This window comes from Monoraphidium neglectum (assembly GCF_000611645.1).
Source record: "Monoraphidium neglectum strain SAG 48.87 unplaced genomic scaffold scaffold00295, whole genome shotgun sequence".
Classification (NCBI taxonomy): domain Eukaryota; kingdom Viridiplantae; phylum Chlorophyta; class Chlorophyceae; order Sphaeropleales; family Selenastraceae; genus Monoraphidium; species Monoraphidium neglectum.
In genome coordinates, this window is record NW_014013333.1 from 10,166 (window position 1) to 29,451 (window position 19,286).

Consider the following 19,286-nt stretch of genomic DNA (forward strand, 5'->3'; position numbering starts at 1 on the left):
CCCGCCGCCTCCGCCGCCGCCCCGCCTAAAAGCGGCGGCCGCGAGACGCCGTGCAACGCCGCTCCTGCCGACCCCTCCCCTCCCATCTTCACACTCCCCTCCCTCCCCACCAATCAAAGGTGGCGGTGTTGACGCTAGACAGCCGGCTGGCAGGAGCAGGCCTCCAGATGGCCATCAACGCCAGCAGCAGCTCCCGGGGCCGCGGCCCTAAAGACCTCATCCGTGCCCTCGCCGCCCGCAGCGGCGCCGTCAACGCCGCCGTCCCTGGGGCTTTCGACTGGGGCGCCGTCGGCGCGCGCGCGGCGCGGTTCCTGGCGGGCGGGCGGGCGCCGGGGGTTTCCACGATGGTGGGGCCGCTGGGGGTGGGGGTGAAGGCGCGGAAAATGCACCAGCGGCGCGCGCCGGCGGCGGTGGGGGAGCTTGTGGGGGCGCGCGAGGTGGATCTGGAGGAGGAAGCTGCCGAGAAGGATCAGAAGCAGACCGACAGGGTGGCCAACCTCATGCTCAACGTGCTCGCGGTGAGAACATCCTCGGCCCTTAGATCGGAGATCTTGGATCTCAGACCTTAGTATCCAGATCAGTCGCGGAGGGTGCTCGATGGAGGGAGCGGCCGAAGCGGACCCTCTCCCGAGGGTCGCGGGCGCCAGCGACGCGGCAGGACGGCGCGCGGCCGGGCTGGCTCCGCTCTTGCCTGCCGCCCCCCCGCCTGCTTTTCCTCAGCGGCGGCCGCCCGACACGCACATCGCGGCGCCGCGCTCGAACCAGCCGCGCACGCGTCCTCCCACCCGGTCAGCCCGGCCACGGCCTGGGGCCCATTCTCCCCCATCCCACCCCACCCCACCCCACACCCTTTCCCCTCACCTGCCCACTCCCAGGAGCAGCACAGGCGGGGTCACAAGCAGGTGCCTTTTGGAGAGCTGACCTGCTGCCACCAGTCCTTCGCCCAGACGCTGGGTGCGTGGCCCCTGGGGCCTCATTGTTCGGGTCTCCCGGGTTGGGGGGGCGTGCTGCTGCGATAGGGCAGAGTGGAGGCCGCGCGCCGCCAGGGCTGGGCAGGGGCCGCTGGGGTGGGCGTCGCTGTGGGGCACGCCGGCGCCAGGGGGGCCCCACGCCAGGGGGGCCCCACGCCAGGGGCGAGGCGTGCTGGCCTGGGTATGAAAAGGCCTGAGCGCCCTTCGCCTCCGCCGCGACGCTGGGGTGTTCTCCACCCGCGCTTCGAGGCTACTGGTGCGTGGCCCCGCCATGCTGCACCGCCGTCGGATGTCGGCCCTCCCTCCGCATCGAAAAGCGCTTCCTAAGCCGACCTCAACCTCCCCCGCCCCCTCCCACACACGATGACGTCACGATGACGTCATCGCACCATCCCAGAGAACATCTTCGCGCTGAGCTTCCTGGTGCACGACAGGCGTGTAGCGCTCGACCTCAGTGATGCGCAAAACGGCGCCACAGTGCGCTTTCTGCCGCAGCGCCAAGCCGGGCCGCCGGTTGGAGAACAGCAGCAGGTGCGGGGCAGCTGGCAGCCGCGAGGCCGCACGGCCGGCCACAAGGGGTCGTGGCCCGTGCGTACGCTTGTGTGTGCTTGTGTGTGAAGCACGCGCACATGCTGATTGCAGGCACTCGTTTCCCTGCCGCAGCCGTCTCGACCCCTGCTCATTTGCAAGGGCGGCAGGCAGGCCCCTGTTCGGCGCCACATTAGCCCCCTGCTGCACAAAATCAAGAGCATGTGTTTGCCCTGGCAGCGTCTCGAACCACCTCACTCCGCTGTGCGAGCGCCCGGCCGTTCTTCTTCCGGTCTTGTCATTGAATTGCTCCCATCAGCGTGTGGCACGCTCGTTGTTCCCCACCCACGTTCCGCCACCCTCTATCTAGTCCATTCATGTCATCACATAAATCCACCCACGACCCCAAACCAACGCCCAGGTGATGTCATTCTGCATGGCCGATTGGGAGGTCATGTGCAAGGTCGTGGCGCCGCAGCACACACTCATGAAGTACAGGCGGCCAGACACGGACCCGTAGCCGAACGGCTCGACGCGGCGTGGCGCGGCGTGGCGCGGCAAGCGCTGGCGCGCGCACGCGGGGCGGCAGCGGCCGGCCGGGCCGCCCGGCTTTGCGGCGCACCTCGCCGCCGGACGCCTGAACGCGCCCGCCTTTGAAAGTCCTGCTACTGTATTCATCCCGCCGCTGGCTGGCGCGAGCCCGAGCGACGTACGTGGTTTTTCACACATCTCACTCCTCATCACATCCGTCGGACAGCCATTCGCCACGTCCCCATCTACTTGGGCCCCTGCACCCTCGTCGCAAACGCCCTGCCCCGAGGCGGCCTGGACACATCTCAGCAGCTCTGACCCCCACCCCACTGGAATGTGCCGTCTTGACAGCTGACCGCGGCGCCCCTGGGCGCCCTCACCCCTGACTAATGCATGGCCCTGCGCCAAGACTGGCTCTACTTTGTTGAGATTTCAGAGCCTGGTATGGCCGGCTGTCCTTGACTCATTATCTTCAGCCATGTGCTGGGGTGTTGTGGCCAAAGATACACACCCACACTTCCTCGCCACTCATCAACATCGTCCGTGGTGCATCCGCAAGTGTGTTTACAAATCACCGCGTGCACCGCTTGGGTGGATGCAGCAGTAGATCTGGGCTGTGCGGAAGCTTCCCGGCGTGCATGATTGTGTACAGGCATTACTAGTGACAACGCCCACCGCCCATGCAACACGACGCCTCCCTGCGGCGCCACGGCGCAGTCCGTGTGTGAAGGTGCGTTTCAAAACACCCACTCAAGCATGACTAGCACGTGCCATGAGGTAATCACCGCGGACACCCCAGCTGTGGTGTGAGGACGGGCTTGCAGGGGGAGCGCACTTCACCCGGCACCAGTGGGCGCCATCCCCCTCTGCATCACTGCATCTACCGTCCTCGTCCCATCAGAGCGAATGTGGGGATGTAGACATGGAACAATCTGTGCACAATCAGGCGTTGTCACAAAGGGGGCTTTTCCGCACTTAAGCGCAGCAAAATTCATGTGAGATTCAAAAAGACCCCTGCCAGCGGATCATGAGTGCAGCTGCAGCTGCCGACCCGGCGGCTGCTGCCCGGCCTGCTGCCCCGCCGCCTGCGCCGCTAGGCACTCCGCCCTGTGACCCCCCTTCCACGCCCGCCTGGCGCACTCCTCGCCGCAGTACCGCACAGCCCGGCAGCCGCGGCACAGCCGCAGCCGGCCCCCTGCGCCGCACTCCGCGCACCGCTCCGTGGCAGTGGCCGCGCCTGCTGCTAGGGGCGCCGCGGGAGCGCCAGCCTGTGGCTGCGTCGAGGGGTGCTGCTGCTGCTGCTGCCGCGCCTCCCAGTGCTGCAGTTGCTGCTGCTGCTGTTGTTGCTGCTGCTGCTGCTGCTGCTGCTGCTGCTGCGGCCGCTGGTGCGGCTGCTGCTCCCGCCCCTGTTGCTGCTGCTGCTGCTGCTGCTGTCGCTGCTGCTGCTGCTGCTGCTCCGCAGCGATGTCCCGCGCGGCCTGCAACCTATACAGCAGCTCGGCCGCCTCCCAGCGCAACTCTTTTCTCGCTAGGTAATTGGCACAGTCGAAGGCCTCGTCCCCCTGCTGCTGTTCAAAAGCCGCGTCCGAGCTTCTGGCCGCAGTCGGGGTCTCAGCGACCGCCGCCTGCAGCGCGGCCATCACCTCGGGCACCCAAGCGGCACTCGCAAGCGGGGCGCCCGCGTCAATGGACTCAGGGACGGCAATCACTCCAAATGTGTGCAGGATATGAGGACAAAACCCGTAAACTGGACAGCAGAGCTGAGCAGCTACGAAGTCGTCGGCCACGGCAGCCCCAAGCAGGCGGCACAGCGCCTTCGCGGCACCTGTCACCAATTCTGGGTTGCGTGCCGCCAGCAGGCGCAGCTGACCGTCTGATGTCTCAGAGCTGAGGGCACACAGCAGAGACATGGCTGCCAAGCATGCGGGCAACCCTCTTTGGCTGGCAGCGGCAGTCAGCGCCCGTGCAAAGCCGCTAGGATCCGGCAGCACAGCGCAAGCTTTGCTTGCGTCGCCATCGTCGGCGGCTGTCACGAGCGTGTGCAGTCCCAGCAAAACAATGGTGAGCGCGGCATCGGCGGTTTTGTCACTTGAAAGGCCACCAATGGCGCCTTCTGCAATGCCGGGGTCTGGGCTGAACGGTGTGTTGAAAAGCTCGACGAGTGGCCCCAGCGCTCCGAGCTGCAGCGCCGCCCGCGCAGCGGCTTCATCAAAACCAACAACCGTGCACAAAGCCATGGCCGCAGTCCAGCGCGTGGCGGCATCCGCCGGTGGTGAGACCTGCCGCACAAGCGCAGCCAGCGCGCCTGGAACGCGGAGCAGCTCGCGCGTCACGTCAGCTGGCCTGCAAACTAGCATCTCCCTGAAAAGCCGCGTCGCATCAAAACCCTCACCAGCCTCCGCGCTGGCGACGGCGCAAACGGCGGCTTTGACTACCCGCGGCTGCGCGGCCAGGACATCCGCGCAGCCGCCCTGGGGGCTGGCTGCTGCCGCAAGGAACGTAAGGGCGACACGCCCTGGATCCGTCGGTCCCACGCCGGCGCCGAGGATCCACCGTGCGGCGGCGCCGACCGCCGCCGGGCAAGCTGCGTAGCGCGCCGCAAGGGCGGGCGCTGCAAGGATGAAGGTGGCCAGGGCTCCCAACGCTGCGACAGAAGCGGCCCTGTCGCCATCCGCAGCGAGTGCCAGCAGGGGGGCGGCCGCCGAATCGCCCAGCGCTGTCACCTCGGCCATGGCTGCGGCAGGGTCGTATTCTGTGAGGTGGATCAGCTGCGTGATGGCCAACGCGGCGACGCCGCCCGGCGCGTGGCGGCGCTTGATCACGCAGTCCACCAGCGCGGTTGCAAGGCCGGGCAAGAGGCTGCTGCGCACCTGGCATGACAAGAAGTGAGCGCCGGGAGGGGGCAGCGCTCGGCAGGATGGCGCGGCCAGGTCTTGGGCTCGGGCGGTATGTGCTGCATATTGGTTGGGCGCTGCATCTTGACATATACGCACATGCACAACCCGCCCGCACACCTGCAGCATCAGGGCAGAGCCCTCGGGGACAAGCATGATGATCTGGACGATGGCGTATGCCGCCGCCTCTGTCCGCAGGCGCGCCGGGTCGTCTATCGCCGACCTCAGCTGCTGCAGCAGGCCGTCAGGCAGCGCGGGCGCCGCGGGGCTTGCAGCTAGCAGCGCAAGGTCGAGCGCCGCCTCTGCATCTGCGCGGGGCGGTGGTGTCCGCATGCCGCCGCCACCCCGATGGACACGTGGGGGCCAGACCAACTGACGGATGGCGCCGGCAACGTCAGGGCCCGACATTGCCCACGGCTTGCGGCAGTTGGTCCCAAGGGAAGGCTTGTGTGCCAGCTGCCTGCTACAGCTTTGGTGCGACTGATGGCCGTGTACACGTACGTGATATTGCGCATGTAGGAACGGCTAATGAACGTCGTTCTGCCACCACAGTCGTCAGATCGTGTCACCGACAACGGTGCTGTTTCCCGACACAATGTTGTCGGTGGCAGAAAAAGCATACGTAGCAAAATCAAGCAAGGAACCTTGCGCGGCACTGCAAAGCTCATCCGTGCACCAGCACCTGTTCTGGCCACCACCTGCTGATTCAGCTCACCGGTCGGCCGCCCCGGACGCCAGCGGAGCGCAGTCATCGGGGTGCGCATCACTGCCACCGACGCCACGATGCTGGCTAATCACAGCACAGCAACGTATTGAACACCACTGCGCGATCCTCAAAAGGCACCACTAGTCTTGGAGGGGGTGGTCCTTTGCACCTGCTGCATTGATGCACCCCGAGTGCATGCCCTACGGCTGCATGTACCGCCCTCGTCCTCTTAGCTCCGTCGGAAAACATTGCAGTGAACAAGTCCCTGAACAATCAGGCTACAGCTTGACTGGGGACCTGTTTACAATTTATGAGTTTTGCACTTTGCAAGGGGTGCACTGTTTGTCAATGTGCAGCTTGCTTGCATGCGGCATGAGATGCACTACACTGCAGCAGTAAGGGTGCAAAGCAAATTACACGATGCAACACCGCGTTCAACAGACCCCTGCCAGGGGATCATCACTGCGGCTGCAGCTGCTGACCCGACGGCTGCTGCCCCGCCTGCTGCCCTGCTGCCTGCGCCGCCAGGCACTCCGCCCTGTGTCCGCCCTTCCACGCCCGCCTGGCGCACTCCTCGCCGCAGTACCGCACCGCTCGGCAGCCACGGCACAGCCGCAACCGGCCCCCTGTGCCGCACTCCGCGCACCGCTCCGAGGCAGCAGCCGCGCCTGCTGCTGGAGGCGCCGCGGGAACACCAGCCTGTGGCTGCGTCAACGGCCGCTGCTGCCGCGCCTCCCGGTGCTGCAGTTGCTGCTGCTGCTGTTGTTGCTGCTGCTGTTGCTGCTGCTGCTCTTGCTGCGGCTGTTGGTGCTGCTGCTGCTGCTTCGCTGCGATGTCCCGCGCGGCCTGCAGCCTGTGCAGCAGCTCGGCCGCTGCCCGGCGCATCTCTTTCCTCGCCAGGCATTCGGCACGGCCGCCGGCCTCCTCCCCACGCTGCTGTGCCGGCGCCGTGTCCGCGCAGCTGGCCGCAGTCGGGGGCTCAGCGACCGCCGCGTGCAGCGCGGCCACCACCTCGGGCACCCAAGCGGCGCTCGCAAGTGTGGCGCCCGCGTCATCGGACTCAGGGATGGCAATCACTTCAAATGTGTGCAGGATATGAGGACAAGATCCGTAAACTGGACAGCAGAGCTGAGCAGCTCTGAAGTCGGCGGCCACGGCGGCGCCGAGCAGATGGCACAACACCTTTGCGGCATCTGCCACCAAATGTGGGTTGCGTGCCGCCAGCAGGCGCAGCTGGTCCGCTGATGTCTCAGAGCCGAGTGCACACAGCAGAGACATGGCCGTCCAGCACTGAGTGAAGCCTTCCTGGCAGGCAGCGGCAGTCAGCGCCCGTACAAAGCCGCCAGGATCCGTGAGCACAACGCGAGCAAAGCTTGAGCCGCCGTCGCCTGCGGCTGTCACGAGCGTGTGCAGTCCCATCAAAATGATGGTGAGCGCGGCATCGGCGGTTTGGCCTATAATGGCGCCTTCTGTAATGGTGGGATCTGTGCTGAACGGTGTGTCGAAAAGCGCAATGAGTGGCCCCAGCGCTCCGAGCTGCAGCACCGCCCGTGCAGCGGCTTCATTACAGGCGACAGCGGTGCACAAAGCCATAGCCGCATTCCAGCGCGTGGCGGCATCCGCCGGCGGTGAGACCTGCCGCACAAGCGCAGCCAGCGCGCCTGGAACGCGGAGAAGCTCGCGCGTCACGTCAGCTGGCCTGAAAGTCGCGATCTGCCCCAAAAGCCGCATTGCGCTGAAAGCAGTACCCGCCTCAGCGCCGGCGACGGCGCGCACGGCGGCCCTGACAACCTGCGGCTGCGCTGCCAGGACATCCGCGCAGCCGCCCTTGGCGCTTGCGGCTGCTGAAAGGAAGCTGAGAGCGATGCGCCCGGAATTCATCGGTCCCACGCCCGTGCCGAGGATGGCGCATGCAGCGGCGTCAAGCGCCGCCGGGCAGGCTGCGCAGCGCGCTGCCAGGGCGGGCTCTGCAGTCATGAAGGAGGCCAGCGCCCCGAACGCTGCGACCGAAGCAATCCTGTCGCCGTCTGCAGCGACTGCGAGCAGGGGCACGGCTGCCGCATCGCCCAGCACTCTCATCGTGGACATGGCTGCGGCAAGGTCGTACGATATGGCCTGCATCAGCAGCAAGATGGCAGATGCGGCGACGCCGCCCGGCGCATGGCGGCGCTGGTGCACGCAGTCTACCAGCGCAGCTGCCAGGCCGGGCACGAGGCTGCTGCGCACCTGGCAGGGCAAGGCACAGGCGCGAGGAAGGGGCGGCGCTCAGGAGGGATGGTGCGGCCAGGTCTTGGGCTCGTGCTGCGCTGCATGTTGATTGGGCGCTGCAACTTCACGTTCATGCATGCGCATGCCCTCCCACTCAGCACGGTCCGTCCACACACCTGCAGCACGAGGGCAGAGCCTTGAGGGCCAAGCATGAGAACTTTGTCAACAGCGTGCGCCGCCGCCTCTGTCCGCAGGCGCGCCGGGTCGTCTATCGCCGCCCTCAGCTGCTGCAGCAGGCCCTCGGGCAGCGCAGGCGCCGCGGGGCCCGCGGCTCGCAGCGCGGCGTCGAGCGCCGCCTCTGCTGCTGCGCGCAGCGCTGGTGGCCGACTGGCGCCGCCACCCGGATGCACACGTGGGGGCCAGACCAGCTGGCGGATGGCGCCGGCGACGTCAGGGCCCGGCATGGCGGACGGATTGCGCCAGTGGGTCCCAAGGCTTGTGTGCGGAGCTGCCTACTGCGGCCCTACTGCGACTGATGGCCGCGTGCACGCACGTGATGTTACGCAGACTATTTCATACGCAAAGTGAGAGTGGCGTACTGACACCACGGTTGTCAGATCGTGTCACACCATTCGGTGCTGTACAGCACGTGCATTCGAGACACAATCATGTGGTAGAGGCACACCGTATCAATCCGATTGAACAAGAAACTCTGCGCGGCATTGCAACGCTCAACCGTGCCCCAGCATCTGTGGTTCTGGCCACCACCTGCTGATTCAGCTCACCGGTTGGCCGCCCTGGACGCCAGCAGAGCGAGGTCCTCGGGGTGCGCATCGCTGCCGCCAACGCCGCGATGCTGGCTAATCACAGCATATCATCGTATTGAACAACACTGCACGATCCTCAAAAAGCACCACTAGTCTTTGAAGGGGGTGCGAGGCCCCTTGCCTGCTGCAACCTGCCGGCACGCCCTATCGCTGCATGTACGATGTACCGCCCTCGTCCCCTCAGCCCCTTCACGATACATCGCAGTGGCAGAGTATCTGAACAATCAGGCTACGCCGCGCCTGGGCCCTGTTCACAATTGATGAGTGACACACTACAAGTGCATGGGTTGTCACTGTGCAGCTTATTTGCATGCGGCATGTGGCGCACTACACTGCAGCAGTAAGGGTGCGAATCAAATAACAATAAACAATACCGCGTCCAACAGACTCCTGCCCGCGGATCATGACTGCAGCTACAGCTGCTGACCCGACGACCGCTGCCCCGCCTGCTGCCTCGCCGCCTGTGCAGCCAGGCACTCCGCCCTGTGTCCCCCCTTCCACGCCCGCCTGGCGCACTCCTCGCCGCAGTACCGCACCATCCGGCAGCCGCGGCACAGCCGTAGCCGGGCCCCCGCGCCGCACTCTGCGCACAGCTGCGAGGCAGCAACTGCGCCTGCAACAGGCGCCGCGGGACCGCCAGCCTGCGGCTGCGTTGAGGGCAGCTGCTGCCGCCGCCGATGCTGCTGCTGTTGCGGCTGCTGCTCCGCGGCCATGTCCCGCGCGGCCTGAAGCCTCTGCAGCAGCTCGGCCGCCGCCCGGCGCAGCTCCTGTCTCGCCAGGCATTCAGCGTGGCCGCGGGCCTCTTCCCCTTGCTTCTGTGCTGGAGACGCGTCCGCGCCGCTGGCCGCAGTCAGGGGCTCAGCGACTGCCGCCTGCAGCGCGGCCACGACCTCGGGCACCCAAGCGGTGCTCGCGAATGCGCTGCTCAGGTCACCGGCCTCAGGGATTGCAATCACTTGAAAGGTGTGCAGTATATGAGGGCACGATTCATACACTGGACAGCAGAGCCCTTCAGCAATGAAATCATCAACCACGGCGCCCCCCAGCAGACAGCACAGCGCCTTCGCGGCACCTGTCACCAATTCTGGGTTGCGTGCCGCCAGCAGGCGCAGCTGGCCGCCTGATGCCTCAGAGCTGAGGGCACACAGCAGGGACATGGCTGCCAAGCACACAGGCAAACCTCTTTCGCGGGCAACAGCAGTCATCGCCCGTCCAAAGCCGGCCAGAGCCAGGTGTACAGCGCGAGCGAAGCTTGCGCCGCCGTCGCCGGCGGCTCTCACGAGCGAGTGCAGTCCCAGCAAAACAATGCTTGAACCGAAATAGGTGGTGTCGTCACTCAAACGGCCACCAATTAGGCTTTCTGCAATGCTGGGGTCTGTGCTGAATGAAGTGTCAAAAAGCGCGACAAGCGGCCCCAGCGCTCCGAGCTGCAGCACCGCCCGTGCAGCGGCTTCATCACAGTCGACAGCCATGCTCACAGCTACTGCCGCATTCCAGCGCGTGCCGGCCTCCGCCGGCGTTGACAGCTGCCGCACAAGCGCAGCCAGCGCGCCTGGCGCGCGGAGCAGCTCGCAAGTCGTGTCATGTGACCCAAAAGTCGTCATTTGCCCCAAAAGACGCGTTGCGTTGAAACGCACGCCTGCATCCGCGCCAGCAACAGCGCGAACGGCGGCCCTGACAACCTGCGGCTGCGCTGCCAGGACATCCGCGCAGCCGCCCTTGGCGCTTGCGGCTGCTGAAAGGAAGCTGAGAGCGATGCGCCCGGAATTCATCGGTCCCACGCCCGTGCCGAGGATGGCGCATGCAGCGGCGCCAAGCGCCGCCGGGCAGGCTGCGCAGCGCGCTGCCAGGGCGGGCTCTGCAGTCATGAAGGAGGCCAGCGCCCCGAACGCTGCGACCGAAGCAATCCTGTCGCCGTCTGCAGCGACTGCAAGCAGGGGCACGGCTGCCGCATCGCCCAGCACTCTCATCGTGGACATGGCTGCGGCAAGGTCGTACGATATGGCCTGCATCAGCAGCAAGATGGCAGATGCGGCGACGCCGCCCGGCGCATGGCGGCGCTGGCGCACGCAGTCTACCAGCGCAGCTGCCAGGCCGGGCACGAGGCTGCTGCGCACCTGGCAGGGCAAGGCGCAGGCGCGAGGAAGGGGCGGCGCTCAGGAGGGATGGTGCGGCCAGGTCTTGGGCTCGTGCTGCGCTGCATGTTGATTGGGCGCTGCAACTTCACGTTCATGCATGCGCATGCCCTCCCACTCAGCACGGTCCGTCCACACACCTGCAGCACAAGGGCAGAGCCTTGAGGGCCAAGCATGAGAACTTTGTCAACAGCGTGCGCCACTGCCTCTGTCCGCAGGCGCGCCGGGTCGTCTATCGCCGCCCTCAGCTGCTGCAGCAGGCCCTCGGGCAGTGCGGGCGCCGCGGGGCCCGCGGCTCGCAGCGCGGCGTCGAGCGCCGCCTCTGCTGCTGCGCGCAGCGCTGGTGGCCGACTGGCGCCGCCACCCCGATGCACACGTGGGGGCCAGACCAGCTGGCGGATGGCGCCGGCGACGTCAGGGCCCGGCATGGCGCACGGATGGAGTGCAGCACTGGGTCCAAGGTGCAATGGCTGGTGTACTGAGCTGCCTGCTGCAGCCTCACTGCAACTGGTTTCCGGGCATACGCACGTGTTGCATGTGATGACTAAATACGTATGTACGAGCGGCTGATGGACGGGCTTTTGTCTACAACACCGTCGTCAGATCTCAAGTGTGCCGGAACAAGGACTGTCATGTACTGTATGCGCACGCGTCATTCACGACACAATGATGTTTATGTTTAATATCATAAATACAAGGCATTTATCATGGAACCCTGCGTGGCGCTGCAAAGCTTGACCATGCCGCCTGTTGTTGGGAGTTCCTGGTCGAGTGGCGCAGGTCTTGACGCACGTGCATGCAGATACGCACATCAGACTACACTGGAGGCCATTTGCTATGGCCCCATCCACCAGGTCGCCTACACCCCTGTCACAAACGCCCTGCCCCGAGGTGGCCTGAATATATTACGCAAAATCTGACCCCACCAGAACATGCCGCCTTCAAGGCTCACCGCAGCGCCCCTCGGTACCCCGCACCCCAGAGTAAGGCATAGCATCACTTTAAGCCTGGAATTTCTTTATGTACAAGCAGAAGCCTGGAATGGCCGTCCATCCTTCACCCTCTGCTTTGACTGACGTTGGGGGTGTGGTTGTTCGATCGACTCGACGACAGACGACAGGCCATCCCCACTCAACAACATCGGCGTCCCTGGTGCATATAAAAGTGGGTTTACAGTTCCGGGCGCGCTGCTTGAGTGGACACAGGCGATCAACCTGGGCTGCGCTGCTCTATACAGTATGAGCGATGTGTAATCTGCGTGACTGCAACACTCACCGCCTATGAATTACAACGCCTCTCTGCGGTCATTACAACCCAGAAAAGGAAACATGGTACACCCACATTCTTCCTCAGAAGCACGGCTCCAACTGCCTCGCCTTGCACACACCGCCGGGAGCACGCAAACGCCGAGACGAGCGCGCACACGCGATTGCACAGGGCCGGCCCGCTGGCTACGCAAGGGCCACTCAGCTGGCCAGCCAGCCAGCGGAAACCGGCGTGATGTCCGGCACAAACGCCCTCCAGATGACGGCAGGCTGCGGTCGTCGACGGGGGAGGGAGCCGCCTACACGAGGTCAACGAGTCCAAGCACTGACGCTCGAGCTGATTCAATCCAGGACCATATCTTCGACGTCAGCGCCGCCGGCGGTGCATGACACTGTGGGCCCCAGCTGCTGCGGGTGTGGCTGCTGCTCCCGCCCCCAAGGCGCCCACGCCGGCTGCAATGGTGCGCACGGGTCAACGGACATCGCGTCGCCGCCGCCGCCGACGCCAGGCCTCTGCTGTCGCTGCTGCTGCTGCTGCTGCTGCTGCTGCTGCTGCTGCTGCTGCTGCTGCTGCTGCTGCTGCTGCTGCTGCTGCTTCTGCTGGTTGAGGTGGCGCTGGGACCAGTGTTGCTGCTGCCACTGCCCACAGCCAGCACCAAGCTGCTTGCCCTCTGCCTCGTCGCCGCTCCTGCTGCCGGACACCTCTGTAATGACGCAGCTGGGGCCCTCCGCCGCCCGCCGAACCCACGGGCTTGTTTGCCCCAGCCACTCCAGCCCCGCCTGCACCTGTGCCTGCTGTGGCACCGCCGGCCGCGGCGCGCGCGGCACCATAGCTGGCGGCATGCGGAGCCCCGTGCCTTCGAGGCTCAGCCCGTTTGCAGACACCACCTCCCGCCACGCCACCGACAGCGCCGCGCGCTGCTGCGGCGACAGCGCCGCCGCGAGCCGCCGCAGCGCCGCTTCCCAGCCCTCTGGGCTGCAGAGGAGCGACCCGGCGGCGGCGTCCGGCTGCAGCTGCGCGGCGAGGCGCGGGGGCAGCAGCCCCGCGCGCCGCGCCGCCTCGAGAAGGGCGCGCGCCATCCACTCGCGGCGCCCGGCGTCGGCGCTGGTACCTATCAGGCTGTCGACCCACCGGGAAGCCGCGGGGGCGACACACACCAGAGCGCCGCCGCCGGCGTGGGACGCCGCGGCGGCGCCGCCATGCCCGCCGTATGCTGCTGCTGCTGCGGCGGAAGACGCCGGGAAGGCGGCGGGCGCAGCGGCTGGCGCTTTGTCTGGTGAGGGGGTGATGTCCAAGACTTCGTCATCCAAGTCGGCAGGTGCCGGGCAGCTGCCATACGCGCCCGAGGCGGTCGAGGCGGCTGCAAGCATGGGGGCCTGGCCGCCGGGTGCTGCCGCTGCGGCGTTATTTGCACCATTGCCAAAGAATGGCTGCTGCTGGACCGAGGCAAAGGGCGCGGCGGCGCCTGTGTAAGAGGAGGATGGGGCTGCTTCCAAGAGCGGGGCCGCGGCGCCCGGCGCAGCCGGGGCCGCCCAGGCCGGCTGCTGCTGCATCAGCCGCTTGGCATGCGGCGGCTGCTGATCAACCCCGTACGTGGACAGGAAGCCATTGGAAGGGTCCGGCTCGCGCTGTCGCTTCCGCCGCGGTGGCACGGCGGTGTCGACGTGCTGCTGCCACTGCATCCCCCACGCAGGTAAGAGGGGCGTGCTCTGGGTGTTAGCGTGGCAGCACTCCTTCGGGACCACCTGCGCGGGCCAGAGGGCCGTCTGCAACATTCCCGGAGGGCTTGGCAGCGAGCCAGTGACGTTGTGGTGTGCAACACGCCGATTTTCAGGTGCTCGTGATTATTCAAATGTATCGATTGTCGAGCTCACACACACGAGGATGGAAAGGGGAACAAGACTGAGCGCCCCGGCGCTTTCTGGATTTGGACTGTTGTCACCAGGCTTTGGCCGCTCTCAACTGCCTGCTGCCGCGGTTCGCTGCGGCTTATAATGTTCTACAACCTGTAGAGAGGATCGCATAGCCTTCCGTGTGTTGAGTGTTGCGGCTGCGGCAACCATGCACAGAAGCCATTGTCGCATGCAGGCCCCATGCCAGCCAAGTCCGCTGCCCGCGCCAGGCCTGCTTACTGCGGCGACTCATCACGGATTTGCAAGAGAGTATATCCATGCAAGTTTGCACAAGGTTGTTATCATTCATGACAGGCTTTGCTGCAGGCTGTCCGGACATCCGCCACCCTTCTCATGCCCCTCGCTCCCCCCCCTCTACGAGGCCACCACAGGTGATGCTGACGAGTCCCCTGTCTGCCACATTGGCATCCTCTACTTTCTTGGCTGTTATCTTGGCCATATCCAACCTGCCTTGAAGGCGGGCCGTCCAGCACAGTCTGCATGCACCCCCCGTTGCGTCAGGCGCACTCAGAGGTGCTTGTCTTCGCCGCTTGTGTTTTGTGGCGGCTACCGTATGCCTGTGCCATTAGGGCTCTAAGATGATGTGCAAGCCCCACAAGAGCTACATTTAAACCTTGTTAGCAATGCGTAGAGGCTTGATAAGACCACCTCACTCACCAGTCAACTCTACCGCGCAGCGCCCCCCCAGGTCGAGTACAAAACGCTGTTGTCTTCAACGGACCACATGCAGAGGACTTCAAAAGCATGCGTACATCTTCAGCGTTGCGCTTGTGGGGCCTCAGGCGCCCTGTGTTGGTCGTTCAAGACCTCGTCAGCCGCCCGCTCGCTGCCCGTCAGATCTGCAGTGCGCGCAGCAGGCAGTGCCTGGTCACACAGATAGCAAGAGTGGCTTAATCACACACCGTTGCCTCAGAATGAAATGGCGAGGCGGTGACGGAGCACGCAAGTGAAGGCCTTGCTTTTGGAGGGAGGATGCGGTCACGAGGGCAGCATTGCAGGCTACACGGAGCTCTTAAGACTCTGGATGCGAATCCCCGGCGGGCCGTGAGGTAGGCTTCAACACACCCCTTGTGAGATTGTCTGTGTGGCAGAAGCCTTGCTTAACAATGCACGTGATGTAATTATTCACGCAGGTTGAGATGCACCTCGGCGCGTGCCAGCAGCGAGCAGCAGAGCTTCCATGTTGTTCAGGCGGGGCGCGCGCTCGAAACGCAGCACCGCCGCTTTCGTGGCGATGCGGCCGATATGGACCGCCTTATCGCCGCAGCCGGCCCCGGAATATATATTGCAAGGCATGAATCTCGTTCGGCTGCAGCACCTGAGGATCAGGGTGGCGGTGCGGGTGCGAGGGCGCCAGCCCCAGCGTCACCTGGCAGCGAGATCGGCACGCCTTCGCCCGAGCAGCGGCAGCACGATCGACAGCAGCAGCAGCGGCACCATCATCAGTGGCAGCAGCAGCATCAGCAGCAGCGGCTGCAGGAACAGCAGCAAGCAAGCAGTCTGGCGCCCACCCTGCGGGTGCGGAGCGACACGCGCCCTGCCGCGCTGCTCGCCCAAATCACGTGGCAATTGCAACTGCAAAGCACTGGCGGCAGTGGCGGGGACAGCGGCGCAGTGACGCTCTCAATGCAGTCGCGCCGCGCGGCGCGCGCCGCGCTCGCCGCCCTCGCACGGAACTCGCGGGAGCCGGGCGCAGCGGGCGCGGGGCAGCGCGGGCCGCGGCAGCTGTGGTGGCAGCCGAGCGGGGAGCATGTGGCGGCGGGGGAGGCGTCCTTCACCACCATACAGCTGCAGGTCTACGAGGTCAGCACAGAGGATGCGGAAGCTGCCGCGCGTGCTTGGCAAAGGCCGGCGGGCCAGCGGCAGTGGCAGCGGCGGCGGCGGCGGCAGCGCGTGATGCAGCAGCAGCCGGCCGGCGCCGGCGTCGGGCAGGACGGGTGGGGGCGCAGCGGCGGCTTCAGCAGCAGCAACGGGTGCGGAGGTGCGGGCAGCTTGTGCCGCGACTGGAGCATCGCGCGCAGCAGCAGCAGTAGCGGCATCAGCAGCAGTGGCATCAGCAGCAATAGTGGCGGCGGACCTGGCAGCAGCGAAGAGGCCAAGCTCTCGGGCCCACAACAGGGCCGAGCCCCACCTCAATGGGGGCGGCAGCAGCAAGAGCAGCAGAAGCAGCAGCATCACCAGCGCCAGCACCAACATCAGCCCCCAATTTGCTGTGAGCACAGCGAGACGGACGGCGCCCCCGCCCCGGGCGCGCGCCAGCTGGCGTGGCGCCTGCTGCGGCGCCTGCAGGGCGGCCACGTGCCCGCCGCGCTGCGCTGCCGCAGCGATGCGGGCGCGGAGCGCGCGCTGCTGGCGCTGGCGCATGCGCGTGGCAGGATGGAGGGGGCGGGGCTCGGCGGCCTCGACTTGCACGTGCGCTGCCTGGAAGCACCCTGGGATGGCGTCAGAGACGCTGACGAGGCGGTGGCGGGGGCTGCACAGGGGCCAGCCGCGCCGGGGGAGTCGTCTCAGCAGCAGCAGCAGCAGGGGCGCGGCGGCTGGGCGGCCGGCCGGCGGGCCAGCAGTGGTGGCGGCAGCGCAGAGGGCAGAGGCCCAACGCGGCGGCCGCCCGGCTGGCTTTTGTTGGAAGTCGACCTTTTGGCTGCAGACGGGCTGGCGGCTGTGGCGGGGTTGGCGCAGGCGTCACCATCGTCGCAGGCTGTGTACGCAAAAGCGCCTGGCAGTGATGCCTCAGCCGCTGCGTACAGCGGCGCTGCGGGTGCTGCTGCCAGCTGGGCGGCGCAGCTGTCCTCATCGCTCCCGCCTGAGCAGCAGCAGCGGTGGATGTGGTGGGCGCATCTTGCGGGGGCGAGCCCTGGGGCAGAGACGGCGCCGAGCGCCGCCGCAGACCATGCGGGTGCCGCTGCGGCTCCGAGCAAGCGTCCGGGGCTGCCTCAGCAGCAGCAGCAGCAGCAGCAGCAGCAGCAGCAGCAGCAGCAGCAGCAGCAGCAGCAGCAGCAGCAGCAGCAGCAGCAGCAGCAGCAGCCGCCAGGGCGACGTCATCAGCAGCGCCGGCAGCGGGCGCGCTGCGTACAGCCGCGCTCGCCTTCGTCAGGGATGGTGCACCACAATCGGTTGGGGCTCGATCAAGAGGCGCGCGGCGGTCCGCCACGGGGCGGTTGCGACAACAGCAGTGACAGTGTTCATGCCGAGCGAGACTCCACTGGAAGCGTTGTTGCGGCTCCTCCCAGTGTGGGTGCTGCTCCCGCAGCGCTTGTACTTCGGCGGCAGCAGCAGCAGCAGCAGCAGCTGGAGCAGCAGCAGCAGCAGAATCAGCAGCAGCTGGAGGAGCAGGAGCTGCAGCAGCAGGAGCAACAGCAGCAGCAGCAGGAGCACCGGCAGCAGCCGCTCCACCCTGCGCTGACGCAGCAGCAAGAGCTCCTGTGGGACCCTCAGCCGGCACTTGCGGCAGCCAGTCACCTGCAGCATGAGCGCGGTGACGACAACGCTAGCATGACGGCAGCTGGTGTGGCGTCTGATGGCGGCTGCGCTGATTGGCTGGGCCCAGAGTTGGTCGTTGTAGGCAATGGTGCTGGCGGCAGGGGGAGCGCCGGCTTGCGCTCGCGCCACGCCACGCTGCGCCCCTCCGCCGGGGCTGCCGCAAGTGCCGACGCCGCGGTGGCGTTGGATTGAGGTGGCATGTATGTGCTTCCCTGCCCCCCCCCCCTGTAACATCAATCGGCTTGAAGGACGCTGGATCGATATTGAGGGGTGCGAGGATCAAGGCCAAGGAGGATCAAGGCCAAGGAGGGTAGCACTGAGGGTGACGTGGGTTTCGCAACAAAGAGGCATTCTGGTTTTGGGATTCCCCTGGCTGGACAAGTATTCTTTACAGGCTTGAAGTGTGCAGCGCTCTGCAATCAGCTGCTTATAGGGTGTCAGCACAGAGTGCTGTGGCGCTTGTCACCCCCCCACCCGCTTCCAGTGACAGCACTGCAGACACAGGTCAGCCATACGACTGAGTGGCGGCAATAAGCGCAATAAGACCTTTTGAACCGCACTCTCGTGCCGCACGTGGCAGGAATTCGGTGCAGAGACGAATCGTCGCGCAAAACTCGTCGTCTCGGTGTGTTTGTTCCGTACTCGCCAGGAACAGCAGCCTCAAATACAACCCTACACAAAAAACCCGAATTATTTTCATTCGAATGACCAATCACAACATCCAGTTTGTGAAATTGCACTCTTCAGCTGCACATGCGATTTCGTTGACTTTGTCAAACACGGTGCATCCCCCCCTCGCCTCAAAGACGATCCTGCCAGCGCAACAATGCAGCTGAGCAGTACGTATTCCAAGATGTTCGCTTGCGTCAACGCCACGCGCACACCAGTGCGGATTGCCACCCGGGCCACCATCGGGCCCATCTGTGCGCCGATCTTAGTGGGGGCCAAGTTTAGTGGCAATGATGCAGCTTGCCCCAGCAGGCATGTCCGGGCGTGGGCGGCGCCTGCGATCTCATTAGAAATTTTGAAGCAATGGAAAAAGGGGGACTTCTGCAAAGCCCTGGAGGCGGCTGGCATCCTCTTCAAAACAAAAGAGCTCAAGCCAGCCCTCGCGGTGAGCTGTCACTTGATTGTGGCTGCACTGCAGCAGGCTGCCTGGCCAAAGCCTGCGCCCGGCGCCCGACCCTCGCCGCACACCGGTGCCCACTGTGCACGGCAGCGTGACTCATCCAATCCTGGCAGAGGTGCAATAGATATTGCAGCCATCAAGGCGTCAACCCTACACCAAACAGCCTCAGCAATCAGCCTCGCTCTTTACGATGCGCATGCAATCCATTTTTGACACACAGAACAAGTGGTGCAAGTACTTGGCGGGGCTAAGAAGGTCCAGTGCTGTCATTATGGCAAGCTTCGCCTGTGGGGCCGATGACCCCCGAGCCCGCGACGACACCGCCGCCTTTGACGGCGACGCCATGTTCAGCCACCCCTGGGTCGCGGAGCTCGAGGCGGAATTTGGCCCCGAGGGAGCGAAGGTCTTCCTCAACATACTTCACAACACGGGCATAGCCCTGGCAGGCAAAAATGACATCTGGGACGGACCCGGCCATGTCTACATGTCGCGGGACTCAGCCTTGCCAGAAGATCAGGACATCTACCACGTCGGCGAGACAACGAAGGCGGACTCGAGCAGCGAGAATCACGTGCCCGCCGAAGAGCGGGTGCGCCAATCCCGCCGAAATTGCGGGCGGCCGTACGTGCTCGTGGAAGCTTTTGACGTCTGCCACCCGCGGCTGGCCGAGAAGCTAATACACGTGCACCTGATTATGG

The 19,286-nt window shown here is 65.6% G+C and overlaps 3 protein-coding genes across 3 annotated transcripts; 2 read left to right on the plus strand and 1 right to left on the minus strand.

Moving 5' to 3' along the window:
- Nucleotides 1–167: 167 nt before the first annotated feature.
- On the plus strand, nt 168–2,019 carry MNEG_2576 (hypothetical protein; the record flags this gene model as incomplete). The annotated part of the gene is made up of 4 exons (XM_014048949.1): nt 168–518; nt 876–954; nt 1,369–1,502; nt 1,921–2,019. The coding sequence occupies 4 exons, from the start codon at nt 168–170 to the stop codon at nt 2,017–2,019; spliced, it is 663 nt and encodes a 220-aa protein (XP_013904403.1).
- A 10,388-nt stretch (nt 2,020–12,407) lies between these two features.
- MNEG_2577 (hypothetical protein) lies at nt 12,408–13,748 on the minus strand (the record flags this gene model as incomplete). Its single annotated transcript, XM_014048950.1, has 1 exon — nt 12,408–13,748. One exon carries the CDS (start codon nt 13,746–13,748, stop codon nt 12,408–12,410), a length of 1,341 nt encoding a protein of 446 aa, XP_013904404.1.
- Nucleotides 13,749–16,869: 3,121 nt separating this feature from the next.
- MNEG_2578 (hypothetical protein) lies at nt 16,870–17,651 on the plus strand (the record flags this gene model as incomplete). The annotated part of the gene is made up of 2 exons (XM_014048951.1): nt 16,870–17,068; nt 17,230–17,651. The coding sequence occupies 2 exons, from the start codon at nt 16,870–16,872 to the stop codon at nt 17,649–17,651; spliced, it is 621 nt and encodes a 206-aa protein (XP_013904405.1).
- Between the last annotated feature and the right edge of the window lie 1,635 nt (nt 17,652–19,286).